The sequence below is a fragment of the Nerophis ophidion genome, linkage group LG12, assembly GCF_033978795.1.
Source record: "Nerophis ophidion isolate RoL-2023_Sa linkage group LG12, RoL_Noph_v1.0, whole genome shotgun sequence".
NCBI lineage: Eukaryota > Metazoa > Chordata > Actinopteri > Syngnathiformes > Syngnathidae > Nerophis > Nerophis ophidion.
The window spans coordinates 13,828,749-13,852,736 of NC_084622.1; the positions used below are offsets into that span (position 1 = coordinate 13,828,749).

Below are 23,988 nucleotides of genomic sequence, written 5' to 3' on the forward strand. Positions count from 1 at the left end.
GGAAGGAAGGCAGTTGATGAAGGAAAGGTAGATAGGAAGGAAGGTAGTTGATGAAGGAAAGGTAGGTAGGAAGGAAGGCAGTTGAAGAATGAAACATGTCTCAGGAAGGAAGGCAGTTGAAGAGGGAAGGTCGGTAGGAAGGAAGGCAGTTGAAGAATGAAACATGTCTCAGGAAGGAAGGCGGTTGAAAGAAGGGTAGGTAGTTAGGAAGGCAGTTGAAGAGGGAAAGGTAGCTAGGAAGGAAGGCAGTGATAAAGGAAAGGTAGGTAGGAAGGAAGGTAGTTGACGAAGGAAAGGTAGGTAGGAAGGAAGGCAGTTGAAGAGGGAAGGTCGGTAGGAAGGAAGGCAGTTGAAGAATGAAACATGTCTCAGGAAGGAAGGCGGTTGAAGGATTGGTAGGTAGTTAGGATGGCAGTTGAAGAGGGAAAGGTAGGTAGGAAGGAAGTCAGTTGAAGAATGAAACATGTCTCAGGAAGGAAGGTAGTTGAAGGAAAGGTAGGAAGTTAGGAAGGAAGTTGACGAAGGAACGCTAGGTAGGTAGGAAGGCAGTTGACGAACGAAAGGTTGGTAGGTAGGAAGGAAGTTGATGAAGGAAAGGTAGGTAGGAAGGAAGGCAGTTGAAGAAGGAAAGGTAGGTAGGAAGGAAGGAAGGAAGGCGGTTGAAGAAGGAAGGCAGTTGACGAAGGAAAGGTAGGTAGGAAGGAAGGCAGTTGAAGAAGGAAAGGTAGGTAGGAAGGAAGGCTGTTGAAGAGGAAAAGGTAGGTAGGAAGGAAGGCAGTTGAAGAGGAAAAGGTAGGTAGGAAGGAAGGCAGTTGAAGAATGAAACATGTCTCAGGAAGGAAGGCGGTTGAAGGAAAGGTAGATAGTTAGGAAGGAATTTGATGAAGGAAAGGTAGGTAGGTAAGAAGGAAGTTGACAAAGGAAATGTAGGTAGGACGGAAGGAAGTTGACGAATGAAAGGTAGGTAGGAAGAAAGGCAGTTGAAAAATGAAACATGTCTCAGGAAGGAAGGCAGTTGAAGGAAAGGTAGGTAGTTAGGAAGGAAGTTGACGAAGGAATGGTAGGTTAGTAGGAAGGAAGTTGACGAAGTAAGTTAGGTAGGAAGGAAGGCAGTTGACGAAGGAAAGGTGGGTAGGAAGGAAGGCAGTTGAAGAAGGTAGGTAGGTAGGAAGGAAGGAAGTTAATGAAGGAAAGGTAGGTAGGAAGGAAGGCAGTTGAAGAAGGAAAGGTAGGTAGGAAGGAAGGCAGTTTAAGAAGGAAAGGTAGGTAGGAAGAAAGGTAGTAGAAGAGGGAAAGGTAGGTAGGAAGGAAAGCAGTTGAAGAATGAAACATGTCTCAGGAAGGAAGGAGGTTGAAGGAAAGGTAGGTAGTTAGGAAGGAAGTTGACAAAGGAAAGGTAGGTTGGTAGGAAGGCAGTTGACAAAGGAAAGGTAGGTAGGAAGGAAGGCAGTTTAAGAAGGAAAGGTAGGTAGGAAGGAAGGCAGTTGAAGAAGGAAAGGTAGGTAGGAAGGAAGGCAGTTGACGAAGGAAAGTTAGGTAGGAAGGAAGTCAGTTGAAGAATGAAACATGTCTTAGGAAGGAAGGTAGTTGAAGGAAAGGTAGGTAGTTAGGAAGGAAGTTGACAAAGGAACGGTAGGTAGGTAGTAAGGAAGTTGACGAAGGAAATGTAGGTAGGAAGGAAGGCAGTTGACGAAAGAAAGGTTGGTAGGTAGGTAGGAAGGAAGGCAGTTGAAGAAGGAAAGGTAGGCAGGAAGGAAGGCAGTTGAAGAAGGAAAAGTAGGGAGGAAAGAAGGCGGTTGAAGAAGGAAAGGCAGGTAGGAAGAAAGGCAGTAGAAGAGGGAAAGGTAGGTAGGAAGGAAAGCAGTTGAAGAATGAAACATGTCTCAGGAAGGAAGGCGATTGAAGGAAAGGTAGGTTGTTAGGAAGGAAGTTGACGAAGGAAAGGTAGGTTGGTAGGAAGGAAGTTGACGAAGTAAGGTAGGTAGGCAGGAAGGCAGTTGACGAAGGAAAGGTAGGTAGGAAGGAAGGCAGTTGAAGAAGGAAAGATAAGAAGGGAGTTGACAATGGAAAGGTAGGTAGGAAATATGGCTGTTGACGAAGGAAAGGTAGGTAGGAAGGAAGGCGGTTGAAGAAGGATAGATAGGTAGGAAGGAAGGCAAGCAGGAAGGCAGTTGACAAAGGAAAGGTAGGTAGGAAGGAAGGCAGTTGAAGAAGGAAAGGTAAGAAGGAAGTTGACGATGGAAAGATGGCTGTTGATGAAGGAAAGGTAGGTAGGAAGGAAGGCAGTTGAAGAAAGAAAGAAAGGTAGGTAGGAAGGAAGGCAGTTGAAGAATGAAACACGTCTCAGGAAGGAAGGCGGTTGAAGGAAAGGTATGTAGTTAGGAAGGAAGTTGACGAAGGAAATGTAGGTAGGAAGGAAGGAAGTTGACAAATAAAATGTCGGTATGTAGGAAGGAAGTTGACGAAGGAAAAGTAGGTAGGAAGGAAGGGGATGTAAGTCATGTATTTGAATGGGCAAGTGCCTCTAAATGTGTACTTGGTAGAATATATTGTATAATAATTATAGAATATATTGTATAATATTTACAGAATATATTATATGATAATTATAGAATATGTTCTATAATAATTTTAGAAAATGTTATATAATTATTATACAATATATGATGTAATAATTTTAAAATACATTCTACGATAATTATAGAATGTATTCTATAATAATTATAGAATATATTGTATAATAATTATGGGATGTATTGTATAATATGGGATATATGGTATAATAATTATGGGATACATTGTGCAGTATATTGATGAAAGAGGCTGCAGTGAGACATGTTTCTTGCTCCGCCAGACACTTTGACCCCCGCCTCCAGCCCCTCATCGGTCATCTACGGCGTGGCGGCAGGCCAGGACGACATCTCCTCTTCCTCCTCCTCCTCCTCCTTGCTCAGCCTGGAGTGCCGGGTGTGTGCTGACCGGGCCTCGGGCTACCACTACGGCGTCCACGCCTGCGAGGGCTGCAAGGTGAGCAGATCCTGTCAACTCTTCTCATCTCAAACAAGTGACAGCCTCATCAAGTGACACCCTCACCTAAACCAGGCTTCATCGCAGCGAGCTTTCAGAGGAGGAGGCAAAGTGTGATGATAGCCATAGAACTTGGCTTTCCAACTCAACTGTTCAGGGCGCCACATTTTCAGAAAGCAAAAGACACTGAAGGCAAAAATAGTCAACTAAATTGTTTCCAGAAGGCTAAGGACTGGACTATTACTCTCACCTCGTACAGTGGGGCAAAAAAGTATTTAGTCAGCCGACTGTGCAAGTTCTCCCACTTAAAATGATGACAGAGGTCTGTAATTTTCATCATAGGTACACTTTAACTGTGAGAGAAAGAATGTGAAAAAAAAATCCAGGACTTCACATTGTAGGAATTTTTAAGAATTTATTTGTAAATTATGCTGGAAAATAAGTATTTGGTCAACCATTCAAAGCTCTCACTGATGGAATGAGGTTTTGGCTCAAAATCTCACAATACATGGCCCCATTCATTCTTTCCTTAACACGGATCAATCGTCCTTTCCCCTCAGCAGAAAAACAGCCCCAAAGCATGATGTTTCCACCCCCATGCTTCACAGTAGGTATGGTGTTCATGGGATGCAGTTCAGTATTCTTCTTCCCCCAAACACGACGAGTTGAGTTTATACCAAAATGGATACATGGATGATACAGCAGAGGATTGGGAGAATGTCATGTGGTCAGATGAAACCAAAATAGAACTTTTTGGTATGAACTCAACTCGTCGTGTTTGGAGGAAGAAGAATACTGAGTTGCATCCCAAGAACACCACACCTACTGTGAAGCATGGGGGTGGAAACATCATGCTTTGGGGCTGTTTTTCTGCTAAGGGGACAGGACGATTGATCCGTGTTAAGGAAAGAATGAATGGGGCCATGTATTGTGAGATTTTGAGCCAAAACCTCCTTCCATCACTGAGAGCTTTGAATGGTTGACCAAATACTTATTTTCCACCATCATTTACAAATAAATTCTTTAAAATTCCTACAATGTGAATTCCTGGATTTTTTTTTCACATTCTGTCTCTCACAGTTGAAGTGTACCTATGATGAAAATTACAGACCTCTGTCATCATTTTAAGTGGGATAACTTGCACAATCGGTGGCTGACTAAATACTTTTTTGCCCCACTGTATGTCCCAGAAAAGCAGCGTCCTCTACAGTAGACATTTGGTTGAAGCTCGTAGACATTCTGTAAAAATGTGAGTCTTTCACAGGTTTTTTTGAACTGAACTCGTGGGCCACCTGTTGATCAGCCCAACTGATGGAAACGAGAACCCTGAGGAACACCACTAGAATAAGCTAAATAAGTTTACTTATTGTGTAGAAATATGGGAAATAACTACAAACCCCGTTTCCATATTAGTTGGGAAATTGTGTTAGATGTAAATATAAACAGAATACAATGATTTGCAAATCCTTTTCAACCCATATTCAATTGAATATGCTACAAAGACAACATATTTGATGTTCAAACTGCTAAACATTTTTTTTGTTTGCAAATAATCATTAACTTTAGAATTTGATGCCAGCAACACGTGACAAAGAAGTTGGGGAAAGGTGGCAATTAATACTGATAAAATTGAGGAATGCTCATCAAACAATTATTTGGAACATCCCACAGGTGTGCAGGCTAATTGGTAACAGGTGGGTGCCCTAATTGGGTATAAAAGCAGCTTCCATGAAATGCTAAGTAATTCACAAACAAGGATGGGGCGAGGGTCACCACTTCGTAAGCAAATTGTCGAACAGTTTTAGAACAGACTTTCTCAACGAGCTATTGCAAGGAATTTAGGGATTTTACCATCTACGGTCCGTAAAATCATCAAAAGGTTCAGAGAATCTGGAGAAATCGCTGCACGTAAGCGATGATATTACGGACCTTTGACCACTCAGGGGGTACTGCATCAAAAACCGACATCAGTGTGTAAAGGATATCACCACATGGGATCAGGAACACTTCATAAAACCACTGTCAGTAACTACAGTTGGGCGCTACATCTGTAAGTGCAAATTAAAACTCTACTATGCAAAGCAAAGACCATTTATCAACAACACCCAGAAACGCCGCCGGCTTCGCTGGGCCAGAGCTCATCTAAGATGGACTGATGCAAAGTGTAAAAGTGTTCTGTGGTCTGATGAGTCCACATTTCAAATTATATTTGGAAACAGAGGACGTGGTGTCCTCCAAAACAAAGAGGAAAATAACCATCCGGATTGTTATAGGCGCAAAGTTCAAAAGCCAGCATCTGTGATGGTATGGGGGTGTATTAGTGCCCAAGACATGGGTAACTTACACATCTGTGAAGGCACCATTACTGCTGAATGGTGCATACAGGTTTTGGAGCAACATATGTTGTCATCCAAACAACGTTATCATGGACGTCCCTGCTTATTTCAACAAGACGATGCCAAGCCATGTGTTACAATAACGTGGCTTTGTAAAAAAAAGAGTGCGAGTACTTTCCTGGCCCGCCTGCAGTCCAGACCTGTCTCCCATCGAAAATGTGTCGCGCATTATGAAGCGTAAAATACGACCGCGGAGACCCCGGACTGTTGAACGACTGAAGCTCTGCATAAAACAAAAATGGGAAAGAATTCCACTTTCAAAGCTTCAACAATTAGTTTCCTCAGTTCCCAAACGTTTATTGAGTGACGTTTAAAGAAAATGTGATGTAACACAGTGGTGAACATGCCCTTTCCCAACTACTTTGGCACATTTTGCAGCCATGAAATTGTAAGTTAATTATAATTTGCAAAAAAAAATAAAGTTTATGAGTTTGAACATCAAATATCTTGTGTTTGTAGTGCATTCAACTGAATATGGGTTGAAAATGATTTGCAAATCATTGTATTCCGTTTATATTTACATCTAACACAATTTCCCAACTCCTATGGAAACGGGGTTTTTAGTTTAGCTTCATCCTCCTCCTTTTCGGAGGTGCTGTAATGAAACAAGTGGAATTGTGTGACACATGACATTATATCGAATGTTCCACATAAACTGAACTTAACTGAATTATTTTTATTGCGGGTTAGTTGACTTATTGAATATGGGCCCAGGCCTTCCAGTAGAGTTTGAACTACGAGTTGACTTTTTTAATGCAACCCAACGTTTGCATTAGATGTTCTTTCCTCACAAATGCCAAACTTGCATAAAAAACGTCCTCTTTGTAATCACGCACGCAGTAAAAATAAAACTGTCATGGGAGTATAGTTTGTGGGGTTCATGTTGATGGCAGTATGGCAAGGTTGTGCTCGTCTGCAGGACAGTGAGTTCACGGACGCGCCTGCCTTTTGTCAACTGGAACACTCCCAAACGTGCAAAATTGATGCTTCACAGGAAGTAGCAACTTTGGCAACTCCCGATCCCGACATTATGGATGTGTGTGTAGTGTACGACGTACAGTGAGAGTGTCGACTCAAGAGTTACTCAACCTGCCTTTTACGGGTTTTTCTGTTGCTTCATAATGACATCACTCCCTGGGTGGACTTTGCCAATTAGGCTGCGTTTAGTCAGGAATAATTAGGGGAAACCTTTCATTTGCACAACTATAAATGTATTAGATGTATGTGTACTATTGAGAATATATTACAAGTCAATGAGTCTGTTGATAAGCTTTCCATAGCAGTTTATGCAGTTAAAGAGCAAAGAACCATATTTGGTACTGAACACAAAACGAGTCCCACTTGTCACGCTAAATTAGCCAATCAGCGATTTAAAAAAGTCATGATAATAATGTAGATGTGAAATAAAGTTAAATCATACCAAATTAAAAAATGATTTACAATACAATCAAATAAAAAATGAGTTAACCGAATAACGAAGAGGAAAGAAAACTGGCCTTTTCGGGTATAGTAGTATTAAACAGTAATTAAAACATGTTTTTACTATGATTTAGAAGTAATTAAAAAAACATTTAAAGTAATGTAAAAAGTAATGGTCTTCATTTAAATAGAATAGAAAGTACTTTACTTTGGGGGAAATTCAGCACTACAGTTCACTCACAATAGGCAATAAACACTTGGGTATTTTTTTTACATGTGAATAATATAAATGCAGTCTATTATACAGCATTATTCACATGTGAATAATATATATAGAGTCTATTATACAGCATTATTCACATGTAAATAATATAAAGTCTATTATACAGCATTATTCACATGTGAATAATATATATATATATAGTCTGTTATACAGCATTATTCACATGTGAATAATATATATATAGTCTATTATACAGCATTATTCACATGTAAATAATAAAAAGTCTATTATACAGCATTATTCACATGTAAATAATATAAAGTCTATTATACAGCATTATTCACATGTGAATAATATATATATAGTCTATTATACAACATTATTCACATGTGAATAACATAAATACAGTATCATACAGCATTGTTCACATGTGAATAAGATAAATACAGTCTATTATACAGCATTATTCACATGTAAATAATATAAACACAGTCTATTGTACAGCATTATTCACATGTAAATAACATTAATACAGTCTATTATACAGCATTATTCACATGTAAATAATATAATTACAGTCTATTATACAGCATTATTCATAAGTGAATAATATAAATAAAGTCTAGTATACAGCATTATTCACATGTAAATAATATAAACACAGTCTATTATACAGCATTATTCTCATGTGAATAACATTAATACAGTCTATTATACAACATTATTCACATGTGAATAATATAAATACAGTCTATTATACAACATTGGCCCTGCGATGAGAAGGCGACTTGTCCGGGGTGTACACCGCCTTCCGCCCGATTTGTAGCTGACATAGGCACCAGCGCCCCCCGCGACCCCAAAAGGAAATAAGTGGTAGAACATGTATGGATGGATTGATCTACAGCATTACTCACATGTGAATAACATAAATACAGTATGATACAGCATTTTTCTCATGTGAATAATATAAATACAGTCTATTATACAGCATTATTCACATGTGAATAATATAAATACAGTCTATTATACAGCATTATTCACATTTGAATAGTATAAATACATTGTATTACACAGCATTATTCACATGTGAATAATATAAATACAGTATTTACAGCATTATTCACATGTGGATAATACAAATACAGTCTATTATACAGCATTCTTGACATGTGAATGATTTAAATACAGTCTATTATACAGCATTATTCACATGTGAATAATATAAATACATTGTATTATACAGCATTATTCACATGTGAATAATATAAATACAGTATATTATACAGCATTATTTACGAGTGAATAACATAAATACAGTCTATTATACAGCATTATTCACATGTGAATAGTATAAATACAGCCTATTATACAGCATTATTCACATGTGAATAATATAAATACAGTCTATTATACAGCATTATTCACATGTGAATCATATAAATACAATGTATTATAAAACATTATTCACATGTGAATAATACAAATACAGTCTATTATACAGCATTATTGACATGTGAATAATTTAAATACAGTTCATTATACAGCATTATTCACATGTGAATAATATAAATACATTGTATTATACAGCATTATTCACATGTGAATAATATAAATACAGTCTATTATACAGCATTATTCACATGTGAATAATATAAATACAGTCTATTAAAGAGTGTATGACTGCAATTCAAATTGCAATTGATGTGACAATAAAACATATTAATAAAATGTGTTATATAAAATGTATTAGGTGTATAATTTAGTAGGAATATGTAGAAAAAACATGTTGAGCCCCTTGGGGGCCCAAAGGATGACTTATTTGGTTCTGTCAGTAACTTCTTGTTGTATTTTGGCCATGGTTAAGTTAAGTTAAAGTAGCAATGATAGTCACCCACACACACACACACACTATGTGTGGTGAAATGTGTCCTCTGCATTTGACCCATCCCCTTGTTCACCCCATGGGAGGTGAGGGGAGCAGTGAGCAACAGCGGTGGCCGCGCCCGAGAATCATTTTTGGTGATTTAACCCCCAATTCCAAGCCTTGATGCTGAGTGCCAAGCAGGTAGGTAGTGGCTCCCATTTTTATAGTTTTTGGTATGACTCAATAATATTTGTTGTTACATTAAATATGACTTTACCCAAGAGGTTTTTTTTTTTTCCATCCCAGGAGTAGAATTCTGCAATACCCCAAAACCAAACAGGACACATAATTTATTTATCTTTAAAATGTCATACAAAACATTTTGGATCAATTTAATTTTGTTTGTTTTTTACTTGTTTTGCCTACATTTGATAATCAACTGCAGCTTTACACAAAAATACCAACCATGTAATGTTTTTTGGTTTTGTTTTTTTAACGCTTTGAAGGCCTTTTTTATTAAATTGTGTAATGTTGGACAATCATTTAAATTATTATTTTTTTTTTAAATTAAAGCTGTGAGATTGGCTGAAATTAAGAACAATTAGAAGAAGAAAAAAACATCCCCTGTTTGATATTTTTGAGACATTTGAACAAAAAAAAGTAGGGGAAAACAAGATGCCAAATGTTTTAAGCCCCTAAAAATTTGGGGGCTCTTATTTCCCGTTTGGCTTTAAGATAATTAAAATTGAAGTCCCCAGATGGTTAAAAGCCGTAATATAACGATGTTCCATTTGACGTCCTGATTTTGTGTCCAGTATTCTTAACCACTTTGTCCTTTTTTTTCAGGGTTTTTTCCGGAGGACCATCCGTCTCAAGCTGGACTACGACAAGTGTGAGCGCCGCTGCAAGATCCAGAAGAAGAACCGCAACAAGTGCCAATTCTGCCGTTTCCAGAAGTGCCTGTCAGTGGGCATGTCCCACAACGGTGAGTCGAAAGCCGCTCCCTTTCTCCTGTGTGTAAAGACACACACACACACCACTTAAAACAGTACCAGGACTATACACAATCAGTGCCAAGAGTGGCTAATTAACAGGCATAAGCTTAGACGACATGTTGAAACATGTCTCCGCTGTCTTCTATTACTTTCATTTGCACTCTTCTTCTGCAGTTCTGAACGAGACAATAACCTTTGTCAGGTTTAAGCATTGAACTATGTATTAAACAGAACAAGAAGCAAGGAATCAGGCAATGACAGAGTTCAATTTTGCCCATTGGGAGAACGCATGGAGCTGCACACTCACTCACAGTCTCACTTGGGGCGGCATAGCTCGGTTGGTAGAGTGGCCGTTTCAGCAACGTGAGGGTTGCAGGTTCGATTCCCGCTTGTGCCATCCTACTCACTGCCGTTGTGTCCTTGGGCAAGACACTTTACCCACCTGCTCCCAGTGCCACCCACACTGGTTTAAATGTAACTTAGATATTGGGTGTCACTATGTAAAGCGCTTTGAGTCACTTGAGAAAAGCGCTATATAAATATACTTCACTTCACTTCACTCTACGCTCTGAGGCACAGCCCACGCGCTCCTTTATTTATTCAGGAGTTCCCTAGTTACATCGTTGAGGCTGCTTCTAAAAGGAGGGGTCATTATCAGTATGCACAATACGTGATTATTCAGAACGGAAATCTGCTCGTTATTTTCGCCCTGTCTCTGGTTTGGCTGCCTTGTCTTTGTTGAGGTCCCGATTCGTCCTCGGCTGTTAGCAGGCTGAAAGACAGAAAACATCCGCGGCGAGGCAACTCCTAACTTGTAGTGGAAGATAATAATAATAATAATAATAATAATAATAATAATAATAATAATAATGGATTAGATTTATATCGCGCTTTTCTATTGTTATATACTCAAAGCGCTCCCATTGAAGTGGGAACCCATCATTCATTCACACCTGGTGATGGTAAGTTACATATGTAGCCACAGCTGCCCTGGGGTAGACTGACGGAAACGTAGCTGCCAGTTTGCGCCTACGGCCCCTCCGCCCACCACCTATTTTTCATTCATCATTCATTCACCAGTGTGAGCGGCACCGGGGGCAAAGGGTGAAGTGTCCTGCCCAAGGACACAACAGCAGCGCTTTTTTGGATGTCAATAGGTGGGAAGCGAACCTGCAACCCTCAGGTTTCTGGCACGGCCGCTCTACCCACTTTGCGCCTATAACAATCCGGATGGTTATTTTCCTCTTTGTTTCAGAGGACACCACGTCCACAGTTTCCAAATATAATTTGAAATGTGGACTCGTCAGACCACAGAACACTTTTCCACTTTGCATCAGTCCATCTTAGATGAACTTGGGCCCAGCGAAGCCCGCGGTGTTTCTAGGTGTTGTTGATAAATGGGTTTTGCTTTGCATAGTAGAGTTTTAACTTGCACTTACAGATATAGTGACCAACTGTAGTTACTGACAGTGGTTTTATGAAGTGTTCCTGAGCCCATGTGGTGATATCCTTTATACACAGATGTCGGTTTTTGATGCGGTACCGCCTGAAGGATCAAAGATCCGTAATATCATCGCTTACGTGCAGTGATTTCTCCAGATTCTCTGAACATTTTGATGATTTTACAGACCGTAGATGGTAAAATCCCTAAATTCCTTGCAATAGCTTGTTGAGAAATGTTGTTCTAAAACTGTTCGACAGTTTGCTTACAAAGTGGTGACCTTCACCCCATCCTTGTTTGTGAATTACTTAGCATTTCATGGAAGCTGCTTTTATACCCAATCATGACACCCACCTGTTCCCAATTAGCCTGCACACCTGGGGGATGTTCCAAATAAGTGTTTGATGAGCATTCCTCAACTTTATCAGTATTTATTGCCACCTTTCCCAACTTCTTTTTCACGTGTTGCTGGCATCAAATTCTAAAGTTAATGATTATTTGAAAAAAATATCAGTTTGAATATCAAATATGGTGTCTTTGTAGCATATTCAACTGAATATGGGTTGAAAATTATTTGCAAATCGTTGTATTTTGTTTTTATTTACATCTAACACAATTTCCCAACTCAAATGGAAACGGGGTTTGTAGTTTACATGCATAAAATAGGTGTAATGTTTTTAATACATTCACACAATAAACTACAAATAATTACACAGAAGCAATACAACTTCCATGTTGCACAAAATGTAACTAAAGTGTATCGTTATCGCCCTCTCCTGGTCCAATTTAGCGCTGCATGTATTAAACAGTCTTGAGTTATTTTAACCTCAGATAAAAAAAAACTAAATAACACGAATACAAAATACATCAGAAAGTCAGCAAGGTCGATACAACACAAACTAAATATATTCATGCACAATGTTTTTTTTTTACAAATGTTTGACCAAGTTTGGGGATGAAACTTACACGTGTGGATTTTCTACGGTTGTTGCTGCTTGTCAGACTTCGTTGTTCAGTCGTTAAAAGTCCGGTTTTCGCAATTTATTTAGATTTTTTTTTTTTCAGGGTCAAATGAGTAGTCTTCTTCTACTCAACCCATTGAGACACATACACATCACTGTTGCCCCCCGCGGGGTGGCAGGAGTACTGCATGCATGATCAACCCTAGTTTGAATGGTTTCCATCCATCCATTTTCTTCCGCTTGTCTCTTTTTGGGTCACGGGGGGTGCTGGAGCCTATCTCAGCCGCATTCTGGCGGAAGGTGGGGTACACCATGGACAAGTCACCTCCTCATCACAGGGCCAACACAGATAGACAGACAACATTCACACACACCTTGGACCATTTAGTGTTGCCAATCAACGTACCCCCAGGTGCATGTCTTTGGAGGTGGGAGGGGCCTATCCCCAGGTGCTAGTCTTAGGAGGTGGGAGGGGCCTTTATCCAGGTGCATGTCTTTGGAGGCGGGAGGAGCCTACCCCCAGGTGCATGTCTTTGGAGGTGGGAGGGGCCTTTATCCAGGTGCATGTCTTTGGAGGTGGGAGGGGCCTTTATCCAGGTGCATGTCTTTGGGTGTGGGAGGGGCCTTTATCCAGGTGCATGTCTTTGGGTGTGGGAGGGGCCTTTATCCAGGTGCATGTCTTTGGAGCTGGGAGGGGCCTTTATCTAGGTGCATGTCTTTGGGTGTGGGAGGGGCCTTTATCCAGGTGCATGTCTTTGGAGGTGGGAGGGGCCTTTATCCAGGTGCATGTCTTTGGAAGTGGGAGGGGCCTTTATCCAGGTGCATGTCTTTGGGTGTGGGAGGGGCCTTTATCCAGGTGCATGTCTTTGGAGGTGGGATGGGCCTGTATCTAGGTGAATGTCTTTGGCGGTGGGAGGGGCCTTTCCCCAGTTGCATGTTTTTGGAGGTGGGAGAGCCCTGTATCCAGGTGCATGTGTTTGGAGGTGGGAGGTGCCTATCCCTAGGTGCATGTCTTTGGAGGTGGGAGGGGCCTATTCCCAGGTGCATGTCTTTGGACGTGGGAGGGGCAAATCCCAGATGCATGTCTTTTGAGGTGGGAGGGGCCTATTTCCAGGTGCATGTCTTTGGAGGTGGGAGGGGCCTATCTCCAGTTGCATGTCTTCGGAGGTGGGAGGGGCTTATCCTCAGGTACATGTCTTTAGAGTTGGGAGGGGCCTATCCCCAGGTGCATGTCTTTGGAGGTGGGAGGGGCCTATCCTCAGGTGCACTTCTTTGGAGGTGGGAGGGGCCTATCCTCAGGTGCATGTCTTTGGAGGTGGGAGGGGCCTTTATCCAGGTGCATGTCTTTGGAAGCGGAAGGGGCCTATCCCCAGGTGCATGTCTTTAGAGGTGGGAGGGGCCTATCTCCAGGTGCATGTCTTTGGAGGTGGGAGGGGCCTATCCCAGATGCATGTCTTTGGAGGTGGGAGGGGCCTATCCCCAGGTGCATGTCTTTGGGGGTGGGAGGAGCCTATCTCCAGGTGCATGTCTTTGGGGGTGGGAGGAGCCTATCCCCAGGTGCTTGTCTTTGGAGGTGGGAGGGGCCTATCCCCAGGTGCATGTCTTTGGGGGTGGGAGGGGCCTATACACAGTTGCATGTCTTTGGAAGTGAGATGGGCCTGTATCCAGGTGCATGTCTTTGGAGGCGGGCGGGGCTTATCCCCAGGTGCATGTCTTTGGAGGTGGGAGGGGCCTATCCCCAGGTGCATGTCTTTGGAGGTGGGAGGAAGCCGGAGGGAACCCACGCGGAACATGCAAACTCCACACAGGAAGATCCCGAGCCCGGGATTTGAACTCAGAACCTCGGTATTGTGAGGCACATGCACTAATCCGTTTCATCAAGCATATTTGCGTGATGTTTGGCGGACCAAATGAAAGGCTTTGGCGGGCCGCCAGTTGAATAGTCCTGATGTAAACAGTACAGTATGCACTTTATGCTGAAGATGTTCATTTAGACAACTGTTGTGTCTTTATAAATGCTGGATTTATATAGGCTAGTATGGTAAAGTTTTTGGCTACCTTGTCAGGTACAAAACTTTACCTCGCTAACTAGAGATGTCCGATAATGGCTTTTTTGTAGATATTCCGATATCGTCCAATTCCGATATCAACCGATACCGATATGGTGGAATAAACACAATATTATGCCTATTTTTGTTGAGTGCCCCACTAGATGCATTAAACAATGTAACAAGTTTTTCCCAAATAACTCAACTCAAGTTATGGAAAAAATGCCAATATGGCACTGCCATATTTATTATTGAAGTCACAAAGTGCATTATTTATTTTTTTACATGCCTCAAAACAGCAACTAGGAATTTGGGACATGCTCTCCCTGACAGAGAATGAGGAGGTTGAGGTACGGGGCAGGGGGTGTAAATTGTACCGTCCCGGGAGAGTTAGTGCTGCAAGGGATGGGGTATTTGTTTTGTTGCGTTTGTTGTGTTACGCTGCGGATGTTCTCCCTTGTCATTCTTGTTTAGTGTGGGTTCACAGTGTGGCGCATATTTGTAACAGTGTTAAAGTTGTTTATACGGCCACCTTCAGTGTGACCTGTATGGCTGTTGACCAAGTATGCCTTGCATTCACTTGTGTGTGTGAAAAGCCGTAGATATCATGTGATAGGGAGTGCCTTTAAGGTTTATTGGCACTCTGTACTTCTCCCTACGTCCGTGTACCACTCCGTACAGCGGCGTTTTAGTCATAAATTTGACTTTTTTGAAGCCGATGCCGATAATTTCCGATATTACATTTTAAAGCATTTATTTAATATCGGCAGTCCGATATTATCAGACATCTCTATTGCTAGCCTATAAACAGTAAATCAACCATTTAAAAATATTAAAAAGTATGCACTTAATAACCCTTAATGTAACACTCCTGAGATGTGTCAATCTCAAAATATTACATTGATCACTTTTTGGCAACTCAGCATACATTGCTTTAATGAATAGAACAAAATATCACTTTGATAGCCCTAATGTATACGTTAATTAACACTTGAGTTAATTGTGTTATTGTTATGTTTAGATTAGTCTTACTTTTTACCTGCTGCCGTGCAAAAATAAAAAACTCATATAAAATAAACAGAAATAAAATAAAGAGGTTCCCGCCCATGACGCCAGGACTGCTACTGTAGAACAGTGTTTATCAACCACTGTGCCGCGGCACACTAGTGTGCCATGAGATATTGTCTGTTGTGCCGTTGGAAATGATGCAACTTCCTTGAATTACCGCCGGGGCGCTAATTATTTTAAAACCTCTTCTCACTCCGGCGTTTACCAAAGGAATGCGGTAAATTTAGGCCTGCGCTTATATATTTGAGTGTGATGTAAGGAAACCATCATGAAAAGCACATTTAATTAAAAAAACAACACCGTTATTATGGTCTTACCTTTACTTATAAATGAAGTCCGTGCGCAGCTCCTTCTGATCAAAAGCATCGATAACTTGTTTATAGAAGTCTTCCTTGTCTTTCTTCAGTTTTAAAAGTCTCTCTGTCCCGATAGAGATCTTCCTTTATTACTTCCTGCTTCGATTACAAGTCCAGTTTAGAAAACTGTTTTATTTTAGATCTGTAATCCTCCATGTTAAAAGTTCAATCGAGAGGAAAAAATAAACACACCTTGTTCACTCTTGCTGTTTGTTGTCACTTCTTCTGCAGCCGAGTAGTTGCAAGAAGGATCACTAGCGCTCTCTACCACCAGGAGGCGGGAGTCATTTAATGACTCATATTTGACACACGCAGCTACGGTATATCAATAAAACTTACTGTTCTTTTTAGCATATTCAATAGCTTCGACCTTAAATCCTACTGAATAGCTCTTAATCTTCTTCCCTTTATGCGATTTCAAATGATTGAAATCAGACTTTTCTCATTTTGTAAATGACGACAGGTGAAACCCGGCAGAAATTCTAGGCATATGCTAATTATTTTGCGAAACGAGTTTGACCCGGCGTAAATTCTAGACATACGCTAATAAAAATAATATTTTGCGAAACGAGTTTGACCCGCCGTTAATCCTGAGCCGGCGGTAATGCTAAGCATGCGCTAATTATTTGGCGAAACGAGTTTGACCCTATTTGTTCTGACTCAGCATTTCGCCTCGACTACTGTAACGTATTATTTTCGGGTCTCCCCATGTCTAGCATTAAAAGATTACAGTTGGTACAAAATGCGGCTGCTAGACTTTTGACAAGAACAAGAAAGTTTGATCACATTACGCCTGTACTGGCTCACCTGCACTGGCTTCCTGTGCACTTAAGATGTGACTTTAAGGTTTTACTACTTACGTATAAAATACTACACGGTCTAGCTCCATCCTATCTTGCCGATTGTATTGTACCATATGTCCCGGCAAGAAATCTGCGTTCAAAGGACTCCGGCTTGTTAGTGATTCCCAAAGCCCAAAAAAAGTCTGCGGGCTATAGAGCGTTTTCCGTTCGGGCTCCAGTACTCTGGAATGCCCTCCCGGTAACAGTTCGAGATGCCACCTCAGTAGAAGCATTTAAGTCTCACCTTAAAACTCATTTGTATACTCTAGCCTTTAAATAGACTCCCTTTTTAGACCAGTTGATCTGCCGTTTCTTTTCTTTTTCTTCTATGTCCCACTCTCCCTTGTGGAGGGGGTCCGGTCCGAGGGGGTCCGGTCCGATCCGGTGGCCATGTACTGCTTGTCTGTGTATCGGCTGGGGACATCTCTGCGATGCTGATCCGCCTCCGCTTGGGATGGTTTCCTGCTGGCTCCGCTGTGAACGGGACTCTCGCTGCTGTGTTGGATCCGCTTTGGACTGGACTCTCGCGACTGTGTTGGATCCATTGTGGATTCAACTTTCACAGTATCATGTTAGACCCGCTCGACATCCATTGCTTTCCTCCTCTCTAAGGTTCTCATAGTCATCATTGTCACCGACGTCCCACTGGGTCATTATTGTCACCGATGTCCCACTGGGTGTGAGTTTTCCTTGCCCTTATGTGGGCCTACCGAGGATGTCGTGGTGGTTTGTGCAGCCCTTTGAGACACTAGTGATTTAGGGCTATATAAGTAAACATTGATTGATTGATTGATTGATTTCACTCCTATTGCAACATCACTTTAGATGCTGCGCTGCTGTGGACATTCTTGTTAAACTCACCCTGTGGTCCAAAGACAGCTACAGTTTTCTTTCTCATGGACTCCGACATCATTATTAAAGTCAAAAAATTAACTTTCTATATGTCCCGGTCAGAGCTGTGTCAGTCTGTCTAATGTGTCCAAAGACTCAGTATTGTTTTAAAGCTTTTGGGTTGCGAGACAACCGCTTTGAGGGTGTTTTGTTACGCCGCGAGTCTTTAATTGTGATGAGACCGAAAAATATGCCAGAGCGAACCTTTGAAGGAGGAGGCACTACCGGGACACTAGCCAAAGAATGATCGCCTCGCACTGCTAGTTTGTGCTAACAGCAGGGCTGACAAAGTGAAGCCACTCAGCAACTCCCAGAGTGTGCAACTATGCCTCAAATATTCGCAGCCACAGGGTAAAATTATTTTCCTTTTTTTTGTTTTTTATTGTGGCAAAATGGTCGTCATGACTTGCATAGTGATTGTGAACGATAAACAAAATAAACAATGAATAAAAGTGCAGTTCCCCTTTAGAGGGGAATAAAGGAGAATTTTTACAATCATTCCGCCCATAAAATACGATAAATTACCTTTCAAAAAGCGCCAAGAATACGTCATTTACATTTGGTGACTTGAGTTTTAGTGATATTGTTATTTTAAGTGCTAACTCAGGCTAACTATTTATAGTGCCGATATGATAACTACCGTGTGTCACTATGTTTACGTCATCGAGTGGTCTGCTGCTTCCTCGCTTCCCTGCTCCCTGTAAGTTTATGGTAGATCATAAATCATGCATCTCACCTGAAAAGTAGATGGCTGAAGATATATTCCAACAAGTTGGGACACATTGACACCCATTTAGGACCCAGTTTCTTCACGGGGACTATGAGTCATTCTTCATCCCAGTGGGAATATATGAACATCGTAGCAGTCGGCATCCTATTGACGGCAGACATTGTGCAGTAAGAGATGCTTTGTTATGTTTGTTGGCTCTCATAAAGTCTGCGGTGAGCAGAAATCAGTGATGGACTTGAAAAAAGCAAACATTATGATGCCTTTTTTAAATTAATGTGCTGCGTATGCTTAAAATTATCAAAGTAGGTAAATATTACATATTATGAATGTTACTACATGACATATATACTAACATCATGTATATATTACATGTTATTATGAATGTTACTAGATGCTACATGTATACTTACATCATGTATATATTACATGTTATTATGAATGTTACTACATGACATCTATACTTACATCATGTATATATTACGTTATTATGAATGTTACTACTTGACTAATATACTTACATCATGTATATATTACATGTTATTATGAATGTTACTAAATGAAATATATACTTAAATTCTGTATATATTACATTTTATTATGAATGTTACTACATGACATATATATTTACATCATTTATATATTACATGTTATTATCAATGTTACTAGATACTACATACATACTTGCATCATATATATATTACATGTTATGAATGTTACTACATGACATATACACTTACATCATGTATATATTACATGTTATTAGGAATGTTACTTACATATATATATACTTACATCATGTATATATATATATTGTATGTTTTTATGAATGTTACTACATGACATATATACTTACATCATGTATATATTACATGTTATTATGAATGTTACTACAAGAAATATATTCTTAAATTATGTATATATTACATGTTGTTATGAATGTTAAGACATGACATATATACTTACATCCTGTATATATTACATGTTATTATGAATGTTAATAGATACTACATATATACTTAAATTATGTATATATTACATGTTATTATGAATGTTAGGACATGACATATCTACCTACATCATGTATATTACATGTTATTAGGAATGTTACTACATGACATATATACTTGTTATTATGAATGTTACTAGATACTACATATATACTTACATCATGTATATATTACATATTATTATGAATGTTAAGACATGACATATATACTTACATCATGTATATATTACATGTTATTATGAATGTTACTAGATACTACATATATACTTACATCATGTATATATTACATGTTATTATGAATGTTACTAGATACTACATATATACTTACATTATGTATATATTACATGTTATTATGAATGTTACTACATGACATATATCCTTACATCATGTATGTAAACTCCTAGTAGAGGTGTTTGGAGGTTTTTTGGGGGCTTTATAGGCAGAATACAACGACTCCTACAGACTCCATTGTAAGCGGACTTTTGCTCGTATTTATTTAATATTTAGAATGCATTAAAAAAAAATCCATCCATAGTCATGTCGTTCATATTGATTCCAAAAAAAAAAAGTGCAGTTCCCTTTAAAGTGTAGTTATGCACCGCCATGCTTGAACCCATTCCTCCCTCAGCCAGTACTCTGCACGGGGACGCGGGGGCGTGGAGGTCACATGACTGAAGTGAAGACACACACACACACACACTTACACACATGCATGACATGCGTAGCCGTGTCCAAGGTCAAGTCCTGATCAGAAAGCCCCTTAACGACGCATTTAGAAGATGACGTTTGTGTTGATGTTCCAACTGTCTGCCCTTTGTGCTCCTTTTCCACGTCGGTGGTGGTGAACTTCAATGAGCGGCTCAATATCTCTTAAAGCCACAGTTCACTTTTATTTTTTTGCCTTTTTTCTGACGTCCACTTCCTGTGACTCTTAAGTTTCATGCCTCCAAGTGTAACCAAAGGAAAGCCATTTGAGACGAACGTGCAATCAGATCCTTGGAACTCTCAGGGGTATCGTATTAAAACCTCGCTGACCGCAGGGAGCCGTGCTAATTTTGGACGTTGGGCCTCGGGGTCGTATCGACTGGGAATGAATAGGAGGGCTAAATGTGACAGTGGGAGACATTTCACTGACAAGGCCATGATCTATTGGGCCAAAACATTGAGCATCATTCCATACAAAAGAGTTGAGTTATTACGTACACACAATAAGGACATAACTTGTGTGGTAAAGTGCAGAAAATCAAATTAAATAGCGTATAGTGAAGTCAATATTATTTTAAACCTGCATTCAAGTGTGTCCACAAACATGGACTGCTGCTGGAATTTTAATTTTCCTGAAGGAACTCTCCTGTCTATCTCAGGGGTCGGCGACCCAAAATGTTGAAAGAGCCATATTGGACCAAAAATACAAAAACAAATCTGTCTGGAGCAGCAAAATAAATTTAAAAGCCATATTACATACAGATAATTTGTCATGAGATATAAATTGAATTAAAGCTGCAAGCAGCCATGGACGGGACCGACTTTTGCTGGTGTTTCCTGCCTTTACCCATTCAACATATCTTTACCTGCACATTACCTACCTTCCCTGCATCCTGGGGTCACACTGGTGCTTCTTTCTTTCATCCATACACGCTGGTGCTTCCTGCCATCACCAAGACAACATATCTTTACCTGCACATTACCTACCTTCTCTGTATCCTGGAGTCAAACTGGTGCCTCCTTCTTTCACCCAGTCAACATATCTTTACCCGCACAGTACTTACCTTCTCTGCATTGTGTGGTCACGCTGGTGCTTCCTACTTTTAAGCGGCCATCTTGAGACGGCAGCCACGCAGCAGCATCAGCGCAGCTGATCTTCCAAGGCTCGTAAAATAAAAACCGGCGCAGTTAGAAAAACTCTTTGCACAACTTTTAATCAGAAGGATTCAATCTCTTTCCTGTGCGAGTTTGAAGCCGACACAACAAACGCGCTCAGAGGAGATAATGTTTGAAAAAAGGTGACGGGTTTTTAGAAAACTTTTGTTTTGAAGGGGTAATTGCCAACTTCCTGTTGATTTTTGCTGAAGGATGTCAATGAAATGTAGGTCTAAGTGAGACATACTTAGAGGTTTTTGTTTCATGTCTCCACAACATTGTACCGGAAGTTACAAGCAGTTTTGTCTCTGTTTTCTTCCCAAGAGCAGTTTTGTCAGTGTTTTATTCCTAGGGGGCGCTTAAGTGCAATTTTGAATTTTTGTGGTTTTTATTAGAATGCAATATTCACTAGTCCCGATGTGTGTGTCGAGTTTGGTGAGTTTTGAAGCATTTTAAGGGGGTTAAATTACAGCTCAAAGATGCAAAAAATACTTTTTGCTTAGGAAACTTTTGTTTTGAAGGTGTGTTTGCCAACTTCCTGTTGATTTTTCCTGAAGGCAGTCAAAGTATGAAATGTAGGTCTAAGTCAGACCTACATAGACATTTTTGTTTGATGTCTCTACGACATTCCTAACGGAAGTTACAGACAGTTTTGTTTGTGTTATCCTTAGGGTGCGCTAGAGCGCAATTTTGAGTTTTGGGGTTTAGGTTTTTTATTAGATGGAAATTTTCGTCAGTTCTGATGTGTGTGTAAAATTTGGGGAGTTTTGTAGCATGTTAAGGCGGTCAAATTACAGCTCAAAGAGGCGGCGGTATAATAATAATAAAACCTTAGAAATATAATAGGGTCCTCTGTCCCAAAGGGACATTCGGTCCCTAATTATGAGGACTTAAAGGAAACTAAATGAGCTCAAATATAGCTATAAATGATGCATAATGATGCAATGTGTACATATAGCTAGCCTAAATAGCATGTTAGCATCGATTAGCTTGCAGTCATGCAGGGACCAAATATGCCCGATTAGCATTCCACACAAGTCAATAACATAAACAAACTTACCTTTGTGCATTCACGGACAACATTAAAAGTTTGGTTGACAAAATGAGACAGAAAAAGAAGTGGCATAAAACACGTCCTAGGAAGTCGGAGAAAGTTGTACATGTAAACCAGTGGTTCCCAAAGTGGGGGCCCCCCTGGAAAGATCTGAGGGGGCGGTGAGGAAGAAGGGGGCGGTAGGGGGGCGGCAGTCCGAAGTCGAAGTCAGAAGTTCGAACGTTTGTTTGACGATTTGTACACAACACGTGCAGCAGGACGAGTCAGTGGACGACGCATCAGGGTCCGGTTACCACACGCCAACATCATATTTAGTAGAAGGGGGCTTCAGTGCAGTCGCCTTGCTTCTTTCCAAGCAAAGAAACCGACTGAAAATTACTGACCGCGGGGATATACGACTTCTTCTTAGTGAGTTCCAGCGTGATGTTGAGAAGCTTATGTCCCTGCACCAAGCACATCCATCCCATTAATATTAAGTGTGAGACAATGAAGGTTACTGGTGGAATGTTTATTTACCATTCTATGTTGCTGAAACAGTTAAAACTGCTAAAAAATAAATTGGTTTACTAAATTGGGTTTTATTTGTGAAATACACATTTGTGTTTAACCTTTCTCTTTTCAAATTGCAGCATACCAAATATCAAGAAAGAGGTGTTTGTTTCCATATGTGTCTGTGGGGGGAGGGGGGGGGGGGGCGCTAGGAATTCACTGGGGAGCCAAGGGGGCGCCAGCCTGCAAAAGTTTGGGAACCATTGATGTAAACAAACCACGGTGAGTTCAAAGACCGCCAAAATTAGTAGGATAAAATGGCGCTCGCCAAATACTTGAATCAGTGAAGCATTTTTAATACAAACAGTGTGCTTTATAGCAATTAGGGAGGTTTGTGTCATGTTTGTCCTCCTACAGAAACCATATTAAAACAAAAAAAATATTTGTTCCCTTCATCTTTTTCCATTTTTCAGACCTTTTTGAAAAAGCTCCAGAGAGCCACTAGGGCGGCGCTAAAGAGCCGCATAAAGCCGCGGGTTGCCGACCCCCGATCTACCTGGTACTTGAGGCAGGACAACTATGTGGTTTCCCCAAACCAATGAGAAAGATATTGACAATAATGGGGAGAGAAAGTTATTAAATATGATTAAAGTTTTTCGACACTTTTTTTTGGGATGTTTTCTCTGGTGTGCCCCAGGGCTCTGTTCTTTGTCCCCTGATTTTTATCATTGGCAATATTTTCCGTAAATTTAAAATACATTTTCACTGCTATGCGGATGACACCCAGCTCTACATCAAAACCAAACCAACTGCTTCTCTTCCTCCTTCCTCCCTTACAGACTGCCTCAAAGTACTCAAGCAGTGGTTCACATCCAATTTCCTTCAACTCAATTGTAATAAAACCAAAATCTTATTTCTAGGTACAAAAACCATTCTCACTAAAACCAACAACTTTTCCGTTACTCTCAGCAATTCCTCGGTCTCGCCCTCCTCCCAAGTCAAGAGTCTGGGTGTCATCCTCCTTTCAAGACCACATTAACAACATTACCTGCTCTGCTTACTTTCATCTACCAAACATTAATGGACTTGGCCCGTCCCTTAGCCCACATACTGCTGCCATACTGCAACTCTCTCCTATGTGGTCTCCCTCACAAGTCACTTCACTAACTAAATACTTTTTGTCGCTACATCTGTAAGTGCAAGTTAAAGCTGTACTATGCAAAGCGAAAGCCATTTATCAACAACATCCAGAAATGCGGCCAGCTTCTCTGGGCCCGAGATCATCTAAGATGTACTGATGCAAAGTGGAAAAGTGTT

General features: G+C 40.4%; 1 protein-coding gene across 1 annotated transcript in view; it reads left to right on the forward strand.

Moving 5' to 3' along the window:
• pparab (peroxisome proliferator-activated receptor alpha b) overlaps positions 1-23,988 on the forward strand; it is a 182,905-nt gene that overhangs the window by 139,757 nt on the left and 19,160 nt on the right. The window contains exons 5-6 of the mRNA XM_061916864.1: positions 2,855-3,027; positions 9,776-9,914. Coding sequence (XP_061772848.1) covers positions 2,855-3,027; positions 9,776-9,914 — 312 coding nt within the window. The remainder of the gene's footprint in view (positions 1-2,854; positions 3,028-9,775; positions 9,915-23,988) is intronic.